This window comes from Columba livia, chromosome 3 (genome assembly GCF_036013475.1).
Source record: "Columba livia isolate bColLiv1 breed racing homer chromosome 3, bColLiv1.pat.W.v2, whole genome shotgun sequence".
In the NCBI taxonomy this organism is placed as follows: domain Eukaryota; kingdom Metazoa; phylum Chordata; class Aves; order Columbiformes; family Columbidae; genus Columba; species Columba livia.
This window is the reverse complement of record NC_088604.1, coordinates 59433601-59459995: the sequence shown is the minus strand read 5'-3', so window position 1 is coordinate 59459995 and position 26395 is coordinate 59433601. Positions and strand designations below refer to the sequence as shown.

The following is a 26395-nucleotide window of genomic DNA, read 5'->3' as shown; positions in this document are numbered from 1 at the left end:
GGACATGATTTGCTGGAAATTTAGCTACCTCAGAATGTGAACCTACTGACCAAGTCTGTACCACAACTTTCCTGCATTGTAAGCTTTAAGGGAACCAATGTCAAATCCCTGTTGGACTTTTGGTACAAAGGTCAGGTAGGCAGTTATCACAGTGCAGGATTCTTAACTATGCAGATCCCATGTCATCTAAAACAAGTGAAACTCTGAATCACTGGGCCACTGGCTAGCTGGTCATTTTATGGCTGCCTTATTTTTCCTGTCCTGATCCTACAGCCAGCAATCCTTACAATAACCTCATGGGTACCACAAGACGAGGCTGTTTTCAGGGATCCTTATGACTGTAGGCGTAAGGTTCTGCAAAATGCAGTTTTTATCATAGACAATGTACCAAAGATTAAGCAAAATCTTCTCATAAGGGTCCACGTGAGCCCTTTTGACATAGTCTATAAGCAACAAGAGACCAAGCACGCCCAGAGCACATGTACAGACAGTGGGGCTGTGCACCTGAGATGCAGGTGACTCAGACCAAAGGCCCCATCAGAATCAGTAAGCTCTAAAGCCTTTTGCTCTTACTCCCTACAGGGAATCAGCAGGTTCCCATCCCAAGTTAAAATTCCACACTGGATCTCAGGTGCTTCCACATTTTTCACAGACATGGAAAACTTTTATTTCTATGACTCCGAATGCTCCAATAAAAATTGAAGCCTGCTTAGAATTTTGTTTGAGATCTACAGTTCCAATATCAACCCTGAGAGGCTAGGAGAAGAGGTCCCTTTTCCCCTGCATGAGAGAGCCCATAACACTGAGTCTCTCCTGGCACTTCCCTGACCTCAGCAGTAAGTTTACTCTGTGCTCCAGCAGCAGGAATTGGCAAAGGTAAGAGTATTCCTGTAACTTCTACAAATAAGCAGAAAAAGGATGCAAAATGCATTAGAGCTCAGCCACGTGAAAGTTTCGTAGCAAACAGGGAAAGCTGGAGAACATGGTTGGATAAGTGGGAGAGAAACCATGGATGAGGAGAGCACCCAAATGCAAAGAGGGATGAAGTCAGAGATTGACTCTGTCGGCAGGGAAAGGGGTCGGCTGAAGTTTTTAAGAGTAGATGTTTCATGCATAGAAAGTTGAATATTTTACCTTGAATTTTCATGCTTGGATGTGTGAGGAATTCAAGAAGCAGAACATGGCCAAAACCTAAAAGATTTGGTGGATTTTTTTTTTTTTTCCGTTCAGTATCTGATTTTTGCACTTTCAGGATTAGTTCACATTGCGATACACAGCACGAATTTAATTGCTTTTTTTGTTTGTTCTGTTTTGGGTTTTTTTACCATTATAGGCTCAAGCAAAGAATAGTTTTGAAAAACACCTGTGCTTTTTTTGCTACAGAAAACAACACATTCTATCACTGAAATGGAACGAACAATAAAATATGGGATATGTGGTCAGTGCCATGTGTTGCCTAATGAGCATGTGTCAAGCCTGGAAGCCTAGCAAGCATTTGTTGAAGAAAAGCAAAAGATCTAGAACTTCTCAACTGCCAGCAAAGGGCTGCAGGCTGGACCTACTACAAAGTGGGTTTTTTTGGAAAAAAAAAAAAAAGCTTTTTCAAAAGTGACATTTTCTTTTTACAAAACCTATGCATTTCACTGTCAGTTCTGAGCACTTGTAAAATGATATTGTCAAAAAACAGGGCCTGAACACACCATTTTCTGGGTTTCTGCACATTAGCACCTTCCTCAGTTTTTTAGCATTGATGGCTACTGAAACCCCTCCACCTGCTTCATGTTCAGGCTGGAGGACAGTTATCAGTATCATGCATTCTACTAAATCAACTTCAGAAAAAGAAATGTTAGGGTGACTCAGGTTGTCTTCCAAATATGCTGTTAATTTCTCCACATCATTCTCATACTAACAAGTGCCCCAGATTAAATCAAGTAATATAACGCATTTTTAGTGAGATTATATCGCAGGAAATTAATCCACTTCCTGATCTGTGACTTTACCAGGTAGTAGATTGCCTGCACTTCCAATAGCATCCCCATTTGCTCTGGCTGGTAGTTCTCTGACAGTTTTCTCACCATAGCAGACCTTTGCACATGCAATCCAAGGCTATATTTAAAATTTCTATTACATCACATTTAGTGAAAGGGGCATCTGCAAAATCTTCCTCAGTGTTGCAGCTTACTGAACCTCTGCTGTAATAAATTGCATGAGCATTCTCACAAAAATCAGAAAAAAACACAGAAATCATCTCTCCACCTTATGGATTTTGGGTTCCTTGTGACTTCTTCTAAACTTTTCCCATGCGCACCTATTTAACACAGAAACAAATAAGTAAAAATACCATTTTTCTGAAAAAGGCAGAGTTCGAAAACTGAGTTAACTGCAGAGACCCTAATAGCTTCACGTACCTCCAAAACGTGATGATGCTGTAGTCAAAGGCTTTTAAAATAAATCCAGCTATAGTCTTAATTGTAGTCCTACAGACTTAGCACTGTTTAGCCCTATAAATGTAGCCCTAATTGGACTGGTCTTTTGTGACAAAGCCTGCGCATCTGATGAGACAGAACTGCTAGTCACCATGTCATTGGCTATGAAAATTCAAGAGAACAAAGGGACACATCTTACAAATCACATCCTTGGATTTCTGCAGCAGTCCACAAATAGTCTGTCCCAGATCTAAAATTATTCAGTATCTTCATTAATTGACTGAATTACAGAACAGCATATGCTTCTTAAATCTGCAGGCAATACTAAACTGGGAGAGTCTGGGTTGGAATTCAGAGCTTCAAAAACCCACGAGAAGGGACTGAAAAAAGCAGGATACAATTCTGAAAGTGTAAGTGCAGTTTTCTCTGATAACACCAATTACAAGTCAGAGAATGATAAAATGGAGCTAGAAACTGCAGGAAAAGATCTAGTGGCTATGACAACTCAGAAGCTAGCAACGAGTCAGTTACCATTCTACTGAAAAAAAAGCAGCCTTTAGTAGGCTCTATAAATAGAACCAACCCTTCTCTCTAAGGAATATGAAATAAACTTTTCATGGTGCTGCGAGTGCCGCAGCAGAGCGCTGTGCAGTTTTGCATGGGATCCACCTGGAAAATCCAGCGACAGACCAACAGTGCTCTAGAAAACATGGCCATTGAGGAAAAGCTGATTGATTGACAGGTAAGCTTAATTTAAAGCACCACTCCTCACACTGGAGGCAAAAGCCAGCATGCTGGGCACACTGTCTGGCCTGGGGTCCACATGGTGACTGCAGGACTGGATAGCAAGAGCCTGGGTGGATGCAGCACATCATGGCCAAGGAAGCAAAGACTTAACTTGTGAGCATGGGGAAGGGTATGCACAGATGCAGAAATCAGCAGCAGCAAGGCTTACTCCACACTGAGGTGGGCACCTACTGATTTACAGCAGTGATAGGAAATAAAGACATAGCCCTGAGTTTAAGCACACGCTGCCAACTGCCCTCCATCATCGGAAGTTTTAAAGACTACTTGTCACAAAGTCTGAGGCTCCCTTGCAGCTAGAGGGACAGGTGGGCACATATTTCAAGGGATCTTTTAATTGCTATCATTCTCTTTCTCAATACTACCCTGCAAGTTTAATAGTGTGCTTTTGGGTTCCCTTATGGATTGTTATGACAGCCTTAAACCTCCAACATGGATCTATGCAGCACTTCAAAAGAAACAGTTCCCATTTTAATACATTACAGCTTATTATTACCTTTCATTTTTAATCTAACAAGCAGATTTCATATTATGTGACAGTGCTAACCTAAGAGCAAAGCATTCCTCTTCCTCTATAGATAAAATTAGGAGACACAGATACTTGACAAAAGGCTCGGAATTTCACTGGTAGCACTCAAGTGCTATAATTTGATCCAAGAGAAGAAAAGGCAAGCCTGATCTAAGACAGCTCCTGTAGTTATACTGGCCAAATCCTCATCCATCAGTTTAGGACCACACTTCATTCCTGGAAAACCCATTACAATTTTGTTCACTGTTTTAATATCTTCTGCTTTTTGTTTTTAAAATTGTAATGATAACACACTAGTGCTCTCTAATGGCGATTTGACCATTGCTCTCCAAGATCTTTAAACAAAATCCTCATTAGTGTCAGGAGTGCTAAGATCCACGTTATCTTCTATGCAAACTGGAAAGCTTGCATACAGCAAGCAGCCCTGGCCCTGCTCTTCATCATGGGTTCTGCAGCAGTTGAACTCAACTTAGTAATTTAATGGTTACAAGTCCTCTCCTACCTACCCTTAAAGGGCTTTTACGAATAAGTAGCTTGAGGCCTGTGGCAAATGGTTGCTTCTTTCTTTTTGTTCAGAAGGATTTGGATGGGCGTTTCACATACTGTTCCTTCCTTTCCAAAATTTCTGCATGAAGTCACTACAGACAGCCCCAACTTGTACACCATCCCATGAGACAGATTAAAATAGATGATGCTAGGCATTTGCTTCTTCAGGGTGTTCTTCCACCGTTCTTCCACAGCTGTGACTTTGGTACAGTCACAGCTCATGGTTTACTCGTTTTAGCACCCACCGAGACCGTATATTACCTGCAGTACACAATAGCAGTGTTACATTTCTCTTCAGTGAGATAGGGAAAAAAAGACATACATATATTTATACATATTTATTGTATCTTTTTAAAAGTAGCATTTGCAGTTACTTTTAAGCATTCACCTCTCTTCTGCTTCAAATGTGCACTTACTGAGAGAAACACCTACTGGCTTCCAAGTCCAAGATTAATACCAATAATAATACATGCCAGAATCAAGCTTCTTTGCTTGTTGGCAGCTCCTGTCATGAAAATATTATACAGTGAGAAGAAGGTGGAAAAGGTCTGTGTTAATCATTCATCAATATGCTAGGGCTGGATTAGCATGACCACACCATCTTCTCAAGTTGAAGGTCATCACATCATCACATCACTTTTCTCAAAAACGAAGCTCACATAGTAACTTTCTTCCTTTTGCATCCAGTAGGTGGGCAAAGCAGTTGGTTTTTCTATAGTAGCTTCTTTAGTTGATAAGATTTCCTCATCATCTATAGGAAAACACTTGCTGTAGACCTTTACATTTAGAAATGTCTTCTCTTCATGTAACAGCAAGAAAATACTTGAAATCTGGCATGTAGTTAAGAGAACTTGGAATAAACCAAATTTCATCCTCAGATAAACATACGTAACTACTATAGATTTCAATCTAACCCACACACAAAGTTTTACACATACTACAAATAGAAACAGAAGGTATCAGCAAAAGACTATTCTTACATTGTTTCAAATTAATTTGCAACTATACAATTTTAACTGTATTAGAAAAAGGGAAAGGAATATAACAGAACAGGTATGAAGAGAAATATTTTCCAAATTTTTATTTGTGCACATTCATCAGGTGAAAAAGATAACTTTTACATCTTCTTTGGTGCCCAATATTCAGCATACAAAAATGTAAAAGACTATTCACAAATAAAACACAAGCTCAAACTAAAAAAAAATGTTCTAAAGGTAGTGCACATCGTGACAGCTTTGCTTATGAATACACAGAAATTACTGCAAAAATAAATAGAATGTCTTTTTAAAAGCAGCAATTTCATATCTTGTAAACTTCCGTTTTTACAATACAGCACTGTTAAGAGTAAAATCCAAAAGAACTGGAGTTTATACTGTGGCCATGAGCAAGTAAAAGAGTCTGTATTCCTCTGCTATGGTTGGTCCAGTTTTCTTTTTGCTTTTAGTCCAATGTGCAGCAGTCTTTAAAGGTGCTTGGTTAGGGAACCTAACCATGAAGTGGTGAATTATAAAATTTACTTCCTGCTTTCAAACACGAATGGGTAAATCTGTTCCACGGCACTGGCAACAGCCTTTACGTTTGGCCCTGAGACATGTTAAACAAACAAAAAAAAAAGCAGTAGGAAAAGAAAAACCACAGAATCAGAAATTAAAACAATCGTGTATTTAAAATAACCTTATTATTTTTAGCTACCACAACTTTATACTGTAGGCAAAAAATAATTCCTCCCCCATTTCTCCCAACTTAAGAAGGTGTTCCTCTGATCACTTTTACCTATAAGACAAGACTCCAGCATGACATCTGTTAGACGTTCTACACTGGTCAATGGCTAGACTACAAATAAATAATACTGACATTTAATTTCATAACAACTTGTGTGCTTTCCCACTTACTGGCTTAAATAGTCAGCCCAGAAGAGGCACCAGAGGGAAAAGAAATATTTTTACTTATGCTAATCTTCTAGGAATCTGTGTTACTCAAAGCCCAGCCACTTTTATCCTTTCTTTTAAAAACCTACCAACACAAACTACTGCTAAATTTAACACAAGTATGTTTCAAGCAAGATTATTTTATATTTAAAAATTACAGACTTTCTAATCTGGATTTTGCAAATAGCTCCACCGTTGACCTCAAGACAAAACCTGCAAACTAGGGAAGGGTTATTGTCTCAGGATGAAACACCTGCAGGTTATCTAATGATTACCTGATCTATGAGCATTTGGGGAAAGAAAAGGAAGAATGCACTAGTGATGCTTTTTAATGGTACTAGACCATTTTAAGCAATGAATAATTAAAATTGAAAATAAGTGAGCAATAACATGCCAGAAGAAATTAATCCTGGATAGAAGTTTGGTGATGCAGATAAACGAAAACAGCAATTTCTCACAACCTTTAATGCCAATGAACTCTTTTTTTTTCTTTAGCTCACTTCAGGCTTCTGAAGTTTCTTCCAAGCACAGAGAACTGTTCAAAATGCTTCCCAAAAATCTTTACTAACTAACTTAAGGTATAAATTCCTTAAGTAGTTCAGGAAGTATTGTTTTAATTTACATGCTCAGTTGGAAAAAAAATAGAATGGAATCTGATTCTTCCTGTATTTTCAAACTTGTCAAGTAAAGCATTCACCCAAAACAAGTCTGGTGAAACACACCTTTTGGGTAGATGCTGCACCTTCCTTAAATTTGTCTGCTACTGTAGAAATGCAAGTTCTAGAGAAGGTCTTCAGAAAGCAAGAGTATGAGTGGGCAAATAATTATTGTAGAAAAAAATGCTACTCCCTGTAGGGTTCAAGAGATGGAAAGACTGGATCATCACTGCAGGGAGTATAAGAGAAGGAAACAAAAGACACCCCCAAAACAACCCCCTCATCACTCATTTTGGAGGAAGAAAAAAAATCAACACTTCTTCCTATTACATTATCAGTGCTTTTTATTTTCTCAGTGTAACTGTACATCTTTTTATACTTGTCCCATTAAAAAAAAAAAATTAAAAAAAACACCAGCTTTTTTTTTTCCTAACATTTCTAATTCTGTATCTCAAATAAAATTATCTGAATTAGTGGTATGACAAGTACTAGTACTACAGAAACATGAATGGTCTAAAGGAACCTCATTTGAATGCACTTGAGAGGGAGTAGAGTAAGGATGAAAAGTAATTGAAAACATTTTTAGAACAAGAAGCATAAGACTGTGGGACCTTTTTTTTTTTTCTCCTAGAAGAAAAGCCTAGGCAAAACAGAAGCCTTCAAAACCAGAGGTCTGACATATTTCAAACTCAGTGTAGCAAGTAAACCAGAAGGAAGTAAAACATTGATGTTTACCATATTTCCCTTCACATTTGAAAGGACTATTCTGAAAATATGAAAGTGATTTTGTCCCATATATGGAGTAATAAGAACCTTACAGAAAGGCTAAATCACATTAGGAGGCTGAGAAGATGCGCTGAGAACCTTTTATTACTGCAGTGATACTCAAGCTTCTTATTTATTTTAAGCTTAGTTTCTAGTTTTGGCTAGACCAGTTGCTCTGTTTAGAACATATACTGCAATCTTGAAATACTTTTTAGCCCTATGTTTTCACATTACCAAATTTGATGGAGTTCATCTTCTTTAAAAAGCACTTCGTCTGATATCTTTTGAGAAACATACCTCATAAAGCCTAGGTATTTGTTAAGGAATTAAGATGTGAAAATAAAAATCCCTACCCAACTTCTGATACCAGCAGCTGAGCTCTAACAACTGCAAGACAGAATTTCCACTAAAGTGATATAAAGGGATGGTTTTTGCTTCTATGCCGTTTTAACAGGTATTCTGTAAAAAAACCTGACTTCTTTTATCTGGAAACCTGTGGTAGACACCTCACAAGCAAACATAACAACAAATAGACAATGAAAATTAGGAAAGACGCAGGACAACCATGTCTCTGATCACATGGGGATCACTGCTGCCTGTGATTCAGGGGGTGGTTTTCCCTTCAGTTGAGCTTTAACAGAAGACAGGACAAGTCTGAAGAACTGCAAATATTGGTCACCTTCAATTATTACAAAATGCTATGCTATCTTATATGTTACCACAAATCTCCAATTTGGAAACATGTATTTATGAAAGCGATGTCAATGCTACATGCAGTGTAACTGACAGCACTAAGAAGATGAAGAAAAAAAAAGGAAGGAAATTTAAATCTTTAAATAACCAATAAATACATGCATTCTCAAGTCCTATCTCACCTTTGTTTTTCTAAAAAACAGACCATCTACATTCAATCAAAGTAATTTTTGAGCAAACCAATAATAACACTTTCTCTACAACTCTTCTGGCACTTTCACTCAAAAACAAACTACGTGTTAGCACTGGAAAACTAAATCCCTCCAACTTTTGACTGTTTTCAACATTCTCCTTTCCTAAACCTACTGATCCTAAAGTTAAATATTCCCAACAAGTTAAATATTTATTTTTGACATCAAAATACCTGTAACTGTGATACTGCCGGTGGAAAAAATCTGTAAGGTAGCTCTGAGAGTTTTTATTCTGTAACACACGGCAGGATGAAGTTCTGGTTCATAACTAGAAAACAAAATAAAAGGTAAAAAAATACAGACCTAGAACTGAAAAATAAAAGCTTAAGAAACATACCAAGACTGTAATTCTTTAAAATCCTATCATACCTCGCATGAGGTCTGTTATTCTTCGTAAATTCTGGCAATCTGATCTCAAAGGGCATGTTGCACACTGCTAAAACATTCACAACTTTAAAATCTGTGAAAATTACCTTTTCAAAAGAGACGAAAAAAAGACATTAGAAATTCAGTGTACAGCAAGGTTGCAAAACAGTTAGAAAAAGTAAAACCTGGTGGCTGATGCATTTCTAACAGGAAACTAAACAGTACTTAATGGACTCAAATCAGTTACTTCATCCTTCTATGGCACAGTAACTGTTGAACTACATACTTCACAGTTGTATTTTGTGGTTTTAGTACAGTTTGAGACAAAGAAACAACTCATATTGCTGTACTAAACACCTCTAAATTGAAAATAAACTAAGTTAAATAGCTGATTGAACATCAAAATAAGCAGAGAAAAGGCTTAAATTTCATTGTTTTGAGAATCTTACACAATTTAAAAACGTCTTTAATGCCTTGTTGCTATAAACCATTTTTATTAAAGCTAAGAATAAGAAAAAAGGTGCAAATTGTTTTGTTTCAGATCTCCAGTGGCCAGTACGGCAGGCTGTTTTTCTACTGTTACTTTCTGAAACCCAGCTCAAACTACGGGCTTGCAGCTATTCTTCACCACTGCCATTTTAGATGACAATAAAATATCCAACAGACAGTGACCATTCCTCAGTCAAAACTTTTTAGATGTATACTACCAGGTGAAGCAACTTAGAAACTTATAAAAGGTCAACTATCAATTTAATCTTCAATATACTCAGCTTAAACTGCTCACTTAATTATAAAACCTTGTGCAGTGTTTACCTCACTGATTTAATGTTTCACTCCAACTTTAAGAGGCTGGGTCTAATGCATTCATTCCTGACAGTATAAGAGTGTCAGGAATGGTCTGATGCAGCATTACCAGGACGGGCTGTCACTGCTGCCTTCATGTATTACAATCAAAGGGACCTTCCCCTTGCCAGAGGACGGACAGTCACTGTGTCTATTTAACTGCCTGTCTATAAACTGAAACTGTGGGTAAACAACACAACTGACTACCAGGAAGTTTTAGAATACTAAAACATGTCGCTTTAAGTCATTGAAGTTGCCATTTTTTGACCTTTACTATGAAATGCAAGTGGTGTTTTTGACTGGTAATATTAAACCAGACCCAGGAAAAAAAAAGAGGGGTTCCATGTCCTAAGTATTTTAATTGGCCTGGTGTTACAACCTGACAGCGCAGAGGCACTTTTTTCCCCTCACTTAAAGAGGATCAAATTTGCCCTTAACAAGATGCTATTCCATGAGAAATGATGGAAAATTATGTTCAAATTACTTTAGGTTTATATTCTTCAGCAGTTCTTCCAAATAAATCTTTCAAGATATTGTAAATTCTATCCAAGAAACATCTGTAGATGGTTCATTTATTAAACAAATTTTGTTGTTCATTAGCCAGTGAAGAAGTACTACTCTAAGCTGCCAAACGAAACTCAAATCCACAAAATAAACCAGCTTCTCTTTAACCAGCATCTGGAAAATGTATGCTGACACAAAAGGGGCATATGAGTGAAAACATGCTTACTGCTAAATTGTTATGCTCCCTCATTTTGTTTCTTTGTAACAAATGGACTACCAGCATTTCTTGAGTCATACAAGTCCTTTTTCATTAGAATTACCTGAAAACCTAGTTTCTGTAGACTACGAGCTAATCGTCTGGCACCAAATTTAGCTTCTTCTTCACTATAAACAAGAAAGAAAAGAATCTAGCATTAACAGAAATAAGAGTATATATTTGCACGCACACATACCACAATAGCTACTCAGACTACAAAATGAACTGTTAAATCATGTAACATGAACCACGATCACATGGACAGCCTTCATTTTATCCTACTGTACATGTTACATTTTAACTATCTAGATATCCAAATGAAGTTCTTTATAAGCTGTTTGAAGAATATCTTAGCACTAGGCTCCAGCTGAAGTTGGAGACTTATGTTGATCATACATGATGCTAAATACTCTTACAATCATGGGTAGTCTGGAGTTAACATCCTCCATTTTCAGACAGAGATCATATACAGAAAATATGCAAATTTACTACTGTACTTTATCCTTACTCCACAATGCAGACGTATCTTAAAGGAATTCAGCTGTTAAGAGTTTAGTGAGTTTCAGATGTATCTGAACAGAGTTTGCTTTTGCTTCTTTCCCATCCCCCAACACTGTATAGCTTGATTACATTCAGGTGGGGGAAACAGTAAGAGATATCCCTCAAAAAAGGTCATCCCTACCCAAGCTTCAAGTTCTGGCTAAAACGAGAATTCTTAAAGAGTTCTCAAATGAAATCTTTAGGATTTTCTTCATAGAGTAGTTTTCCCTGCTGTTCTCCCAGAAGGCTGAACTGATGTTGCTTGAGATTTCAGCTCAGTCTGACGCAGACTCTTCACATAGAAAAATTCCTCCCAAATACACAGCTTGGCAAGGATCTGCGTGTGATCCAGTGTGGGTGAACCTCAACAGTGGCAAGTATTGCCTCTTCCCATCGTCTTCACTTATGTTTTAAAATATACAAGAGTTCACAGCTAGAGAAAAAAATCTTCATGAACTCACCTTGTGGCTCCCGTGCAAATAACTTTTCCTGAGGACCAAATTGTGGCCGTAATCCTAGGTTTCCTAAGCTTCATTAATACTTTCTAAAAAGAAAAATAAAAGTGCAAGAACTGGAAATTAGTTGTAGCTTAATTTCATATAGAAAAAAAAATAAATTGTTAGACAAATCAACTGTTACACTAACAATTCCTTTAGTTTTGATAGCCTTGAACTGTTCCCTCATTTCTTTAAGTAGTTAAGAAAATTCAGCTCCTGAGAAAAGTAAAACAAACCTGGAATATCTCAGCCAGTGATGTAGTGCTCACAAAACAAATTAAATGAAGGTATTTTCCTCTGAATAAAAAGCTGAAAGCTGTGAGAACTGTGCTATTTTTTTTCTTATTACAGTGACTTCCACATTGCTGACTATCAGTAGATATTTTCTTGATCAAACCATCACTGTTATTACCATGAGGTGTAAGAGGCCTCATCACATACCTTGTACTCAACATTCACCCCTCTAGCTGCAGTCTTCTAAGCCAATATTTACCCCCACCCCTTACTGTACATTTAGTGTATGAGAGACTTAATGCCTATCGAGACAGAAATACAACTTTTTTTTTTCCCCTCTATCCACCATACACAGATATCAGACAGAAGAATGTTTAGCTTACGGAATACTAGTTAAAACAGATAACGGAGGTATGTTGAATCTCTTACCCCAACATCACGCTTGTATATCACGTTTGCTCCCTCTAATGCAATCTTCCTCAAGTTTAAATGACATCTTGTTCTAAAAACACACACTACATTTGTGATTAAAATGTCCAATGCAACATCACTGTCCGCATCCATTGGGGTGATTTACAACTCAGTTCTCCCACCAGCTCACCATGAAGATCACATCCTGAGAAAGGAAAACGATAAAATTAAACACACCAGTTGAAAATTACCTATTAATGCGATTGCATACATCCGTCCTTTAAATGAGACAAGAAGTGACTACACTCTGACTCAGTTAACTCTGTGTGGAGAGGGGGGTGTCTGCATCCAGTATGCTAGAAAACAGGAGGTTACTTGTTCGAAGCCATGTTGCCAGACTTAACAGAAATAACACGTATATACATATATAATACTTAAACTTGCCAGTTAAATATGTTACAACTCTTACCAACTATATTCAGACACAGTACAGATTACTAAAACTTTTTCCATAGCTCCAGTGGATAATCTTTCCTCAGTTCATTTGAGGATGTCATCAGACACCTCAGGAAAATGCACTTCTCTGACTGCTGAAATGTGTAATTCTGAACAGCTTGACGTCTGTGTTGGTTGGAATAACGAGCCTGCCGAGTAACTCTGAACTAACAAGGGTTACACAAACTGCAGCCTGTAGACAGCCTCCTACCACAGCTCTCCTGTCTTAATCCAGCACTCTTGGCCTATCCCTCCCAATATAATAGCATAACGTGAACTACACAAAATGTCCTGGTGGCACCAACAGCCTGGGCTGAGCCACAGTGGCCTCTCACCCCACAGGAACTGCACAGAATGAACATTTTGTACATGCAGACCAAAATCAAGTGTTTCTGAGGAAACGCATGAGTAACTGTGAAGGCACAGGACACCCGCACAGTGCAGGCACAGCAAACCTAGCCCAGCCAGGAATCACTCAGGCGGCCCGTGCTCGCTGAAGGTGACACTCCCAACACACTCCTCAACCAGGGAGGAGGATCGCCAGACAGGGAGTTGGGTGCCCAGCCCCAGACTGCCCAACATCTCTAAGCACACCAAAGCCAAGACAGCAGACATCTCTGATAAATCTCAGGTGAAGTATTTGGGGAACAGAGAGGAGAAAATAGCAAGAACATCGGTATACAGTGAAAAGGACTTAAATCAAAATGCTAGTTCAGTAAGGCATTTTTCTTTGTAGAACAACATAAAAACCTTAGTTTTACTCCAAGAGAAGTAGCTTAAGTAGAGTATAACCTAAGACATAGAGACAATATTGTCTTGATACATTAATCTAAAATTTTAGTAGTATTTCATCCAAAATGAACACAGCAGAAGGTAAATTGCAAAATTGAAGAAAAATAGTCAGATATATTAAATGCTGTACATCGTCATTGCCATGGAAGAAGCAGGAGACTATGCATCAAGAACAACAACATACATAACACACTGTAATGCATTTATATAACTTTATATGTTTTGGTGTTATGTTCCACATCAGAAATCTTCAAGATACAAAATTAATGTTATTATAAATATTTTCATCTGATTACACCTTCCTAAACATCATGCCATAGTCTCTTAACTGGGAACTTACTCAAGGCGTATCTGTGCCTAAAACTCACTGACAATACAGAAGTAATAAACTACAAGGTAAATGTGCATAATGTACTCAAATGCTGTGATGGTTGCTGCTTTTACTGTGGAGCTTGTTCCCAGTTGAAATAATTATTCTGCAATTGTTGGCTTTTCCAATATAGGAAAATGCAAGATGGGTGATAACACAGAAAGAGAGATGGGAGAAACAGCAAGAGAAAAACAGAAAAACAAAGGCTATGCATGGGGGCGGGGGGGGAAGTAAGCAAAGAAGAGAACAAACTAACTAATTAGTATTCCCAGATCCTTTTTCTATTTTTTTTTCCCCTGAACTAAAAATTATATGAAATCTCAAAGTCAGAAATTACTTATCCCATCTGGTTTTGATGGGCTACTACAGATTGGGTTAGCAATTTATGGCACCAGACCCAAAGACAGCACATGTGCAAATTTTGAACAGCACACAGGCAGGGCCAGCAGAGCAAGGAGCTGGAACCCGTGGCATCTTCAGAGAGGTATCTGTTTTCCACCCTGGCTCCAACTCCTGGGTCTCTCCAAGTTCACTTGCTGGAACCCAATAACGCCCGACGTATAAGAAAACAAGATATCCCCAATCAGCAGTGTCTCCCAATTATCAGCAAGTTTCTACTGGCATCCTCAATCCCTACATTCTGAAAGAATAACACTGCCATGTGTAACACCCTTGAAAGGTTGCTAACCTCCAAGCAGACCACAACACTGAACAATAATGTCCCCATAAAACTCTGATGGCTTGTCTTAAACAGATCCAGGGAGAAAAGACACGTGCTTATTCAAGACAAAGGAGAAAGTGTTTGAAAGAGAGGAAAATTACAATTTTAAAGGAAAAGCTCTATTATTAAAAGAGGATCCGCAGGAAAAAAGAACATTAATATGCTGTGGAGCTGTCAGTAAGGATGTTTTGAGCAATTATGATGTACCGTGGTTAGGAGTACAATCTACTTGCATAGATTTTAATGGCAGAAAAATTACACAACATTAATGTGCCCCCATTTTCCTTAGCCATGTTCTGCAAGTTCAAGACAACAGATATTTAGGGACGAGCTTTTTCATTTCGGCTGCAGCTAACATTCTATAACATCCTAGACTATGTTTTGGGACATTGAGTTAAAAAGGGACATAATTTGTTATAGAAGCAGGGTCTGAATACAGCGTAAAAATACTGAAAGCTGCCTTTGTTCTACTTTAATGTTACTTGATCTAACAGAAGCACTACTTCATTGTTAAACTTTTCACTCAAATATTGAACATTTCAAATATTAATTACTAAGTTTCTCTCATTTGTACTGATAAAACTCTTTATTGGCTGCTAAATACTACCTGTGTTCTTTGAGAACCTGAATCTACATGTCAACAATTTTGAACACACCCACTCCCATTTAGTTTACAAATACCATGTTAACCCCTTCCAAGGCATGGCTTAGAAATACTAGGCTTGGACACCTCAGTCCAAGCAGTGAGTGAGCATAACCTATTACAACCTCTGCCTTAAGTAAGCGTTCATTTTAACGTCTTACACTATACTGACAACAAAGAAGAAAATCTAGAGAAAAGAAGTCCTGCTACCTTTCTTTGGGAAGTCTCAAATCAGAATTCATAGGAACCATGAGAACAGAAGAAAGCTAAATGTTTTATTAATAAAAAACCAATAATACATGCAGTATATATTAAAAAAAAAAATAAAATCTGAAGAACATGTTTATAAAGAAGGTGGGGAGGGAAGGTTGTTATTTATACATATCTCCAGTAGCAGGACTAGCCGGAACACAGGAGTCCTAAACAACATCCTGATACTCCTCTTTCCCAGCTTTCTCTTGTCTTCTGTGCTACTGATACACCCTGCTGTATCCCTGCTGCATAGCCCTGACCCCTTATGTTGTTTCCCAAAACCTGAATTTCTGCATTTTTGTCTCCTATCTGCAAAATGGGGAAAATAATACTCCCATGCTTTTACAAAAGACATTTTAGATCAAACAACAACCTTGTGTACACGCCTGTTACTATTCCATATTTATGCAGTTACACTCGCAGAACAGAGGGACTTAGTAGAAACCAAACATGTGGCTCTTTATAGTTTTGGATTTCCAAATACCTAAGTCAATTTTATTGAGTCAGCTTAGGTTTTGCTGACAAATTTTGCCCTAAGTTTCTCTCACCTGAACCTTAGAATTCTGGCAGTTCAAATCTCAGTTGTAAAATTACATTTTGCTAGTTAATTTAATAGTAGGGTAAAATTGAGAATAAAATAATTTATTTTTTATATGTGCAAAACTTCTTTCAAATTGTATACTTCATTCAGCTTTCTCCAGCACAAGAAACTAGCCAACTTTGATTTCAAGTTATGTTCTACCAGCATAACACAATCTACCCTGACAGAAGAAGAGAAGCTTAAATACATCTCTGTATTAAAATTTCCTTAATAAGAGTTAGTTCTTTATTTTTTTTAACGAAGATTTCAGGGATACCTCTAGAATATTAATCTAAGAAGGGGGAAAAACAAAAAAAAAAAAAAAAAAAAGAAAAAGAAAAAAGAGAAAAAAAGGTAAAGATAGGTAAAACATGATAATGAATGTAAAAATAAGAACAAAACCAAAGGTTAACTCAAGGATGTTTGACACTGTAAAGTAATGTATTCTACACTGAAACTAGAGAAACTTCCCAGAATAAGAAATACTTCAGAGGAAGGAATGAGACTCAAGTTCTTAAACAATGCATTACCCGTACATCCCCAGTTAGGACCACAGCCATACTATTTTAGATACTATATAAACATACATGAAGACAAACACACTGCACTGAAATCTTACAACCCAAAAAAAGCCAGTGCTCTTTGTCTTCAAAAAGTTCCAAACCAACCACACCATCATCATCAAAGAGAGGAAAAGCACTTGGGATGGGGTATATAAACAAAGTATTATTTTAAGCTTTTGGCTACCTTTGATCTGAGAAACTCATAGCTATAAAGGTAGATGGGGGATATCTAACAATGGTTACGTTAATGTCAGAACAGTTTAATAAACACCTTTTTCACCAGCAGTGCAAGTATAAGCAACTTCTACTGGTTATTTTTAACCTTGCTCCAAAGCAATTCACCAACTGACTGACTCCAAAGAGTTACAACAGCCCAGCTGAAGGTATAGGCAGCCATCACTGCACCAGTAGGCATTCATCAGACCATTGTTTGAAAACCATTTCTGAAGAAGTTAACAGGAATATCCATAAGAGGTTTCCATACGAGAATAGAGAGACAGTTGCATCCTTCCGCTGAAGATGCATTTCTTAACATTTGTGTTCAGCCCCTCAGGAAACAGCTCCATATGAAATGCTGGAGGTGACAGACATCTGAAGTCTGCTTGAATTTTTAGATATAACACAGTCCCAGTGGTAGGTGGATGACTCCCCAGAACTGAGAGCAACATAGCTACTACTGTCTGTATAAAAAAATCCTCTGACCCAAACAACTTTCTTAGTTATAGTCACAGATATAGAGGTGTGCTTTTATTTTCTGTTGTCTACAGGGGCAAGCTGAATTGTCCCTAAAGTAAAAGGCCATGCTGAAGCTATTATTTCACCTTTCAAGCTTTGCACAGTCATGACTATTTCCTACAGAACTGAAACAAATCTATTTTGGAGAAGGAGAAAATTTCCAAATATGCATAAAGACAGTGTCAAAGCAGGGATTCCTCCAACTAGATCAATGAACAGAATTATAGTATCAGCTATACCATAAGCAAGTAGGATACAAATGCCCGGTCCTGCTGTGAAATCTCTTGGATAAGCCTACTGCATCTCCATGGAACTGGGGTCTTTCAACACAATTCCAGATGGAGAAATAAAGCTAGACAGCTTACAGAATAAAACCAAGAGATATATCCTTACATACATAACAACAGCCCATTTTCCTCAAATCTTTCTCATCAAAAAGATCCATTTACATTCGAAGTGAGAATCACTTGCATCTAATTTTGTGCCACCTTTCCGTTATAAGATCCAGCAATAGTTGAACGCCAGGCACTAAGAACAATCCTTTAGGTCTTCATGGTATGTGGAAAATTGTCATAATTATGGTAAAAATCTGAACCAACAGGTTAGGTGGCCATTCCAACTTGATAAAACATCGTAAGGAAAATAAAATGTTTTGCTGTTACCAAATATTTTAACAGGGGTGAGCCTCTCATCCTCTTCCCAGTCAAACGTTTACCATTTGCGTGTCTCGCTTGAGGAAACAGCAGCACTCCTCCTACCCACACCGCCGGGAACCTCACTTAAAGCCCTACATGTACCTGCGTTACAACACTCAGGTTATCAAACCATATTTTTAGTGTTTTCTTCCCCCCGCCCCGTTTCAGCCCCAGCCGAAAACTTCTCGAGCCAGCACAGCGCAAACAAAGCGCGGGCAGGAGGCGGCCCGGCCACGCCGGTCTCCGCCGCCCGGCAGCGCGGGGATGTGCCTGCGCCTCGGTACCGAGCCCGGGGCCGCCGCGGTTACAAAGCCCCCAGCACCGGGCACGTTGTTTTGGGGACGCGGGGGCAGCCGGTGTCTCCCGGGGAAGCCTCGCCGGTTGCCAGGGAACAGACCGTTTCTCCCGGAGGCTGCTCTGCCCCACGCCCGTCCCCGAAACGGCGGCCCCAGCCACGCACCAACCGCCCTCCCCAGCCCGCCCAGCCCCAGGGGGAACGGCACCGCGGCGGGGGGGAGCCGGCAGGGCCGCGGCGAGGAGCGGGGAGGCCCCGCGCCGCCTCTCCCGCCTCAGCGGGAGGGGAAGGGGCAGCGCGAGGGAGTGCCAGGCGGGGTGCCCAGCGGGCAGCAGGGCCGCGTCCCCGCGGGCAGGGGCGGCAGGTCCCGCCGGGCCGCGGCTTCCCGAGGCAGCGGCGCGGAGGAGGAGCGTGGCCCGTCGGCGGGCGGCAGACGTTACCGTGCGGGCGGAGGATCGGTCGGGCGGCGGCGTGGCCGGGGGGAGCGCGGTGCCGTTGCTAGGCGCCCCGCCGCTGGCGCCCGGCGGCGTTCCGGCTCCTGGGCCCACTCCCCGCGACAATAAACATCCCCCAGCGCCGCGGGCATAGACGCGGCGCTGGCTAGAGCGGCCGACGGAAGTCACGGCGGCGGGAGGGGAGGAAGGGGGGCCGCGCTAGCAGCGCACTTCCGCTTTCGTCTGCCGCCCCTCCGAGGCGCGGCGGCCGGAGGCGGCGGCACCGCCCGGGGCGGAGGAGGAAAGGCGGGTGGCTCCGGGCTGCCCCGCAGCGGCTTCAGCAGGCAGTGACCGCGGCGGGTCTGGCTTCCCGGCGCTGCGGCCCGCTAGCGGCTTCACCTCAGCCCCGCCCAGGCGGCCTGTCGTGAAAGGCTCCGAGCGGCCGCGTTCATTCCGAGCTCCCCGGGAGCTGCCGCGGCCTTGCAGCGGGCGGAGGGGCTTGCTGGTGAACTTTTCCTGTGTGTGCAGCAGGAGGCCCGGGTGAGGGCCGCCCTGGAAGGCCCAGCCCGAGCGCCTGTGGGCAGTAGGCCCGCGGTAGTGGCCTTCTGGGTGACTGGCGAGGTCTGGAGCCCAACCACATGGTGCGGGGTGGCGCCTTTGCCAGCAAACCAGCAGGGGCCCTGGTCCAGTTCGCAAGTCTGATGGTGTGAATGCTCACAGCAGCTACCTGGGGTTTCTGACAGGCTGCTTGTCCTCAGACTTGATACACACGCTTGGATCGCTGCCCTGGCCAAAACGAAGCTGTCAGCAGTGCTCTTGGCACTACCCAGCAATCATGTCTGGCAGCAACAAATGCTGCCACTATTGCTGTTCTGTGCGTGCATGTTGTGCTGCAGCAGGATTCTGACCACTGTCTCTTGTCTCGCAAATGTTTTATAAAGATTTTTTTTTCCTGAAATCCACATTTTTTGGTGCTGAGGGATAGTCCACAGTGGTACACTCTGGTCCTAACCCTTGGTGTGGGAACAAACTACTGACCCCAAGTGAAACAAAGATCCAAGCAGGTGACTGAGAAGCCTCTAATATTCCAAAATCCCTTGAAGACTGTATGGCCCTCAGCAATTTTTTTGGTGGTTTTAATGTTAAAAGGACTAAAGTAAGACTGCAGCTTTCCGCTCTTTCAACATGCAGCTTGTTTCATCTTTGCAAAGTGGGCACGTAGCACGTACTTTGAGGAGAGATGGAAGGGGATGTGAGGACATAGCAGGGGTATCTGGCATGGCAGTGGTTCTCTCTGTCCAGGACAGTCCACCAAATTCGGCACTGTTCACCTATGCTGTCTGTAGGGAGTAGAGACTGTGATGAGCTGCCTTTCAGCTGTACTTAAGTTTTCTCTTGGAAGAGCTGTTTGTTGTGCTTCACTTGGAGACACAGGAACAAATGAGTGTGGCAGAGCAGCCAGTTAAGGACACAGCACCCAGACTGAAGAACGAAATCAAGTTTTAAGATTGACTTGAGGTTTATAAAGACACATCAGTCTTTGTATTAAAAGTATATGTATGTATATTTATATGTGTGTAGTGCAGAGTATTCACTGTGTGGACAATTTCCTGAAACTGAGGCTCTTTAATTATGTACTTTGTGCATCCAAAGTGATAGCAGAATAGCTTTAACTAGGATAGAGAGAACAATATGGAATTTGAGTTCTTCAGAGCTGGGAGGTTTTCTTCTGCTAGATTTAGTTTAACTTTTGAAATGAATATGCTAATTTCACTTGTCAAGAACAATTGTTTCTCTTCAAACCAGCTGCGGGTACATCAGTGACAGGATTGCTTATTAACCCTGGTTTTGCCTCCCCGTTAGGCGGCTGGCTGCACAGCATGTGCGGCAGCGCTGCCGCCCTGTGGCTTCTCACTGAAACGGATCCACCGCAGCCAGGTGAGGATGCTCCAGCCAGAAAAAAGCTTTTGGAAACGAGAAGTCGGAGTTTAGAGCAACTGTTAACACAGTTCAGTAACTCTGCGCGGGATCTCCAGAATTTTTATGGAGAGTCTTAAGACTGTTATAATTCTTCACAGACTTCAGCTTAAAGGCTCTGAGTCATTACAATTAACACGGATAATGTGGGGTAATTTGTTCTAATGGCTTCTCCCTGACAATTCTTTTGAGTTCTATATGGCTGTATCACAACAGATGCTGATTTATTTTTTTCTGAACAGCAGATTATATAGGCAAGTTATGAAGGAAAGCTTTATAAACCATGATTTTGCTTGAATTCTGACCAAGCTTCCGTGTTTGTTTTGTTGTTGTTTTGTGTGTGTTTTGTTTTGTTTTTTAGCATACTCATAAAGGTCTACATAAATTCAACACAAAATATCTTCTAGCAAATATTTATTCATTGTTTATCTCCACATGCTGCTTCTTTTCAGGATACAACTTTTTCTAGCAGATGTTCCACAGAAATGTGCACTCATCCCTGGACATTAAGAAATATTTTTTTACTGATGAAGAGATGAACTCTTACCATGTCGAAGTTTTGGCTGCTCTGTCAGCCTGAGCTTTTCCCCTTTAGACTGGGACATGTCCTGAAGATTGCCTCTTTAAACATATACTTGCAAAATGTGGACATGCAATTCAAATAAGGTGATTTGGCGTCTACCTAATTTGACATGTAAGTTTATCAGTTGTGCCTGCAATTTTATTCCACACCTACATAGTTACAAAACTGCTTATTCTGTCCGTATGTTCTCCCCGTCCTGATCTCTGTCCCTCTGTGCAACTCTAACTTGGCTCCATGGCTTCCCCCACTGGGGTGTCTGAGGTGTGAAGGATTTCCCACATGTGGGAACTGTGTCCTCATCAGCCCATTGCGTGTTCTCACTTCACAGACACTGTGCTGACTCAAACAGGGAAGGCACAGACACTGTCTCTTACTACGTGATTTCATTTTCCTGTGCCTTTTTTTCTCAGTTCCTTGTTTGGGAAGTAAAGAGGAGATGGAGTTGCGGGGAGGCTGTTTTCTGTGGTTGGACATTCTGCAGAGTAGCACCATGGGCTGCTTGGGACCACCAGTACCAGTGCATTAAAATGAGGGTAACCAAACTTTAGGACACCGCACATATTTTGGTTCCATAAACTACAGCAGTGAGAGTGAACAAAGGTGCAATTACATGATATTGTTACACAGATCTAACTGCAGGTTTATGTAAAAAAAAATAACTCGTCAAACGGAAGAAAATGCTTGGTTATCTGGATTTTTGCATTTTTGCAGGATCAGTTTTCAGTCAGATAAAAATCCGGTGCAAGTTAGACTGTGGAGAAGTGTAGAGAGGAGAGAAGAAAGATGGACGGCCCCTTGAGGCAGCCCACAGTGAAGGCTAGATAAAGAGTTTTATGCGGCTGCCTCTTAAGTACTTTGGGCTCTGTGCAGAAGACTGTAGTGAAGTATTTTTGTTTGAAGAGGAAGTACCTAGGAGCAACTGTATCTCCCATGTTCCATAGAAATGACATTTTGCGGAGCGCTCATCAGCTGCATGCATGTGGTACTGTAGGTTAAGTATGAGACATCTCCCAGGCTTGCAGCCAGCAGGGAACAAATTTAACCCTGTGGCAGGAGATCAACCAGGGAGGGAATGCTTCGCTCCAGGGCTTAAGTTTGTCAGATGAAACTCCAATGTGCTTTCTCACACTTCTCTGATGATGTACAGTATGACAACTCATGCCAGCACTATTAAACTGTTGCCTCCCTGCTGTCAGTGGTACTTCAGTCACCTCCATAATATTAAACTATTCTGCTTAATTTTATAATATATATTAATTTTTATATTTGTATTCATAAAAAGAAAAACACTAATCAAACCAAACAAACCAAAAAAAGCCTGCCCAACTATTAACATGGAGCTGCTTGGCAATGGCGAGAAAGAGTTACTCAGAGGACATATATAAAATTTTGTCATCAGAGAACTCACAACTCAGGTAGAAAATGTATGCAGAGCTTAGTAGAGTTGGGCAACAAAGGAACAAAGGTTTTCAGTGTTACAATTTAGGATATAATGTTTAAATCTCATCTTAAGTTTGTTTTTCAACTTGGCCCCTTGCTTCTAGTGATGTCTACTCTTAATGTATTAGTTATGAGATACAAATAGCAAAGAGGGCCCTCACGAAGAATTTTTGGCCCATAGAAGAAGATAGCAGGTTGATCTAGAAAACAAGTGAGAAAAGCATGGGGCTGGGATAAGACAAAGGCATCAAGTACCTTTATCACTCTAGCTTCTCAGGCTGCAGCAAAACTGATAAATAACACAAGGCAAAGGCTTATTTTTTGGAGTGCTGAGTTGTTAGCAAGGTCCTTGTCAGTCCTTCGGTCTGTTTGACTAACTTTATCCGACAAAGTGCCCAAGCACAGTTTGGGAATAACGTGTGCCAGGGGCAGTTCTCACCCTTTGGTGAGAGCGGAATAAAACACAGATGTGTGTGGATGTGATCCCAGCTACAGCACTGGCTCTCAGAGCCACAGAGTGGTCCATAGCCTGTTTTAGATAGATATATAGCCTGAGAGGATCCTTCCCTGTGCCTATTTTTATGCTGAATTCAAAGAGCAAAGATCCCTGGAGATTTCAGCATCCCTGAGAGAACATCTGCTCAGTTTGTGCCCCAGAAGAGCTGGTGCCTTGAGCCTGTACCAAGCCAACGTGTAAACCTTCAGCCAGTCAGTTGTCAGCTCTGCTCCTCTTTGTCTTCCCATCCGTAAATTGTAGTGACCTCCTATAGAAAAACATTTGTTTATGAGGCGACAGCACATGCTCAAAGGTATCTGCTGTCTTCTGTTTAATTTCTGCATTAAGTCTGAGGTGCTAGCCATATGGAAGTCCCTACATAAGAACAAAACAGTATATTTTATCAATGAGGAAGAACTGTTCTCATTCTGGGCGGCTCGGCCGTCAGAAATCACCACAAGCAGCAGGATGCTGAAGCAAGAGGCCGCGCTGACACTCAGATTGCGTGTCGCACACGATGGTCTTTGCCTCATCCCTGCTGGGGGAGGGAAGTGCCGCTGCAGCAGCCTGGGAAGCCGTCCAGCAGGACAGTTATCTCTGTGAGCACATCCCTGGGAACCCTTGCTGCCTGTGCCCGCTCCTCCTCCACTGCTGCTGCCGCCCAGGGTTTCACAGATGTTCCTCCCAGAGAAGGCAGCTGCAGCTCCCAGCCTCCCGCTTTCCATCTCCCTGGTGGTCCGGCTCTACCCGGCTGTGATGGAGCTGCTGATAGTTCCTCCCTTCCCAAGCCCATCCTTTCACAAGGACTGAGCAGTAGTAATCAGAGGAAAAGGGATTATTCTATGCTTTTTCCCCACTTCCACTCATCTGGCTGTGTAGCTTTTTTTCCCTAGCATTTCTGATCCCCATTCTTAAACAGCACGCAAACAACTGAGAGAAAACTTGAGTGTGTAGATAATCCGTATTTACAGTTGGATATGGCCTTACAGTTTACATAGCAGACTGAGATGTAAATAAGGGTTGTTTTTTCCGTCCTTGCTTAAGGAAAATGGTCTCGTAGAATTTAAAGTGAAGTAGGAGTTTGCATTGGTTTTTATTCTTCTGCTTTTGTTATGATCTCTTATTTTCCTTGCAAGGAGGTTTGAATCTCTCCACTGCCCGTGCAAGGACGGTGTAGCCCTGTGCACGCATGCGCATCAGCTTGAAGACGCAGTTGGTCTGTTTACAAGTTTCAGTTTAAGGGCAAAACCCTAAGGCAAGAAAATGCGTCATCTCAGGACTGTTGTGACCCTAGGGTATGTCCACGCAGCAGTTGGGAAATGCGATGACTGCATGCCTGGGCCTACTCAAAGCTGTTTTTATTCAGCTAGCTCAGATACACCAGTGTCTGAAGTGAGCTGAAGAAAAATGAGTTACTTGCGGAACTTTGCTGGGTTTGGCATCTGCCGGCAGCAGTCCTTGCAAAGGTAACTCAAGTTTTGGGGTTTTTTGGGGTTTTTTTCCATTCCTTGCAGAGCATAAGTTTTAGGTCAGGGTTGCAGAAATTCACCAAGCCGTAATACACAAGTAGCTTGGCAGCACTAAGGACAAAAAAGCCATTATTACTGGTTGTGCCGCTTCCCATCCATAAAGCACTCTGGGCTGAAGAGCATGAAGCAAGCCACAGCTGAACAGCGAGCACAAAGTTGTTTTTATCCTGTGGGTCTGTGTTTGGTAGCACAGGCTTAGTACAAGAATGGTCAGTGCTACATGGGCCAGCAATGAAAAGGGACAATTTGAATTATTTGCTCTTGGGGGAAATTCTATACGGAGGTATTTCTGGGTGTGTATATACATGGAAATTACAGAATGCTTGTTTGCTGCCACAAATTTCTATTTCATGGAGACTGAATTTCATTTCAATGTCATCTAAATGTCTTCTGAAAACCTGTCCCTTTTTGCAGACTCTGAGTGGTAATCTAGATTCAGATATCTAGACAGAAACTAGAAATACCCTGCACTTTTATCACATTATACTCTCCACTTGTACACCAGATATATGTGAGTTTTGTTCTCTTTTAGATGGCTTACTACCTGTAAATTAGCTAATGTCTTTGGTGTGTGTATATATATATATATGTATATATTTACTACAAAAAACAATGAATGACAATGACAATGGGGTTTCAGGAAAGATTACCTTTTGAATAGTATATGTGATTCATTTATAAGGAAGCATGTGTTTCTAGGCAGGCACAGCTGTGCGGTTACCGATATAAATGCTTCGAACAAACCCATGCTTGTGATCCTGTCATTATATCCAGGATTCAAACCAGATTCCTTACAGAAGAAACCACATGGATTTTCTGTGTCTTTTAGTTGCTGAGGTGAGCCGGGAATTTCAACCTTCTACCTTGCAGACACTTCAAAGAACAAGCTATCCAGCGTGTGTACTCCTTGTGCACCTTGCAGCCTGGGGGCTGCTGCCCCAGTCAGTGCCCAGGACAGCAAGGCTTTGTGGAGGTGTTTGTAAAGTGGATTTCTTGCTATGTTGGTGTTTCGGGTTGGCAGATTTCCATCACAGCAAGAGGATAAGATAAGCCTAAAACGTTTTTTCTGTAAGGTGCGGAAAAAATGCTTGCTCCTAAAGGCCTTATGGACTGTGAAAGCTGCTGCTAAGCAGTATAACATGAGCACCAAGCCCAGGAGCCAGAAAACTGAGTGCAGCTCTGCAAATAAAGGATTTTTCTAGTCTCCAGCTGAACTGAAAAATGGTTGTGAAGTAGTTGGGCGAAACTGTGTTTCCTTAAAAAAAAAAAAAAAAAAGCATAATAGTATTAAAATCAGATGGGACTAAACTATTTTTAGAGACTTCTAATCTTAAAACACATAGGTCCATAAGCAGGTTTTCTGTGAACTTGTATCCTGTGATTGAAGCAGCGTTTGAAGCTTCATCTACAGCTGGCAGTCTACTCTGTATGCTCTGGTATCTGATAAGGGCTGAGTTAATGTCAAAAATTTTCCTTTAGCTGCAGACTTAAAGATTTTTTATTTTCTCTAGTCAGCTGCCTGTTTTCACAAAAGAAAAAAAATATA

At 40.9% G+C, this 26395-nt stretch overlaps 1 protein-coding gene across 2 annotated transcripts; it reads right to left on the bottom strand.

Moving 5' to 3' along the window:
- Window positions 1-4628: 4628 nt before the first annotated feature.
- On the bottom strand, window positions 4629-19053 carry TBPL1 (TATA-box binding protein like 1). Of its 2 annotated transcripts, XM_065057050.1 has the most exons (8): window positions 18831-19035; window positions 18063-18197; window positions 12268-12454; window positions 11569-11651; window positions 10632-10695; window positions 8968-9071; window positions 8772-8866; window positions 4629-5889 (listed from the first exon to the last, which is right to left on the bottom strand). In XM_065057050.1, exons 3-8 carry the CDS (start codon window positions 12400-12402, stop codon window positions 5819-5821), a joined length of 552 nt encoding a protein of 183 aa, XP_064913122.1. In that variant the 5' UTR covers window positions 12403-12454; window positions 18063-18197; window positions 18831-19035; the 3' UTR covers window positions 4629-5818. The 2 variants fall into 2 exon arrangements, with proteins under 2 accessions (XP_064913122.1, XP_064913120.1); XM_065057048.1 differs by lacking the exon at window positions 18063-18197 and having other exon boundaries at window positions 18831-19053.
- Window positions 19054-26395: the final 7342 nt, after the last annotated feature.

Coding starts and splice junctions, on each gene's coding strand:
- TBPL1 (XM_065057048.1), bottom strand. CDS start 12,402: ATGGATGCGGACAGTGATGTTGCATTGGACATTTTAATCACAAATGTA. Junction 11,652..12,267: donor TATACAAGCGTGATGTTGGG/GTAAGAGATTCA, acceptor TTTTCTTTTTAG/AAAGTATTAATGAAGCTTAG. Junction 8,867..8,967: donor AATAACAGACCTCATGCGAG/GTATGATAGGAT, acceptor TTTGTTTTCTAG/TTATGAACCAGAACTTCATC.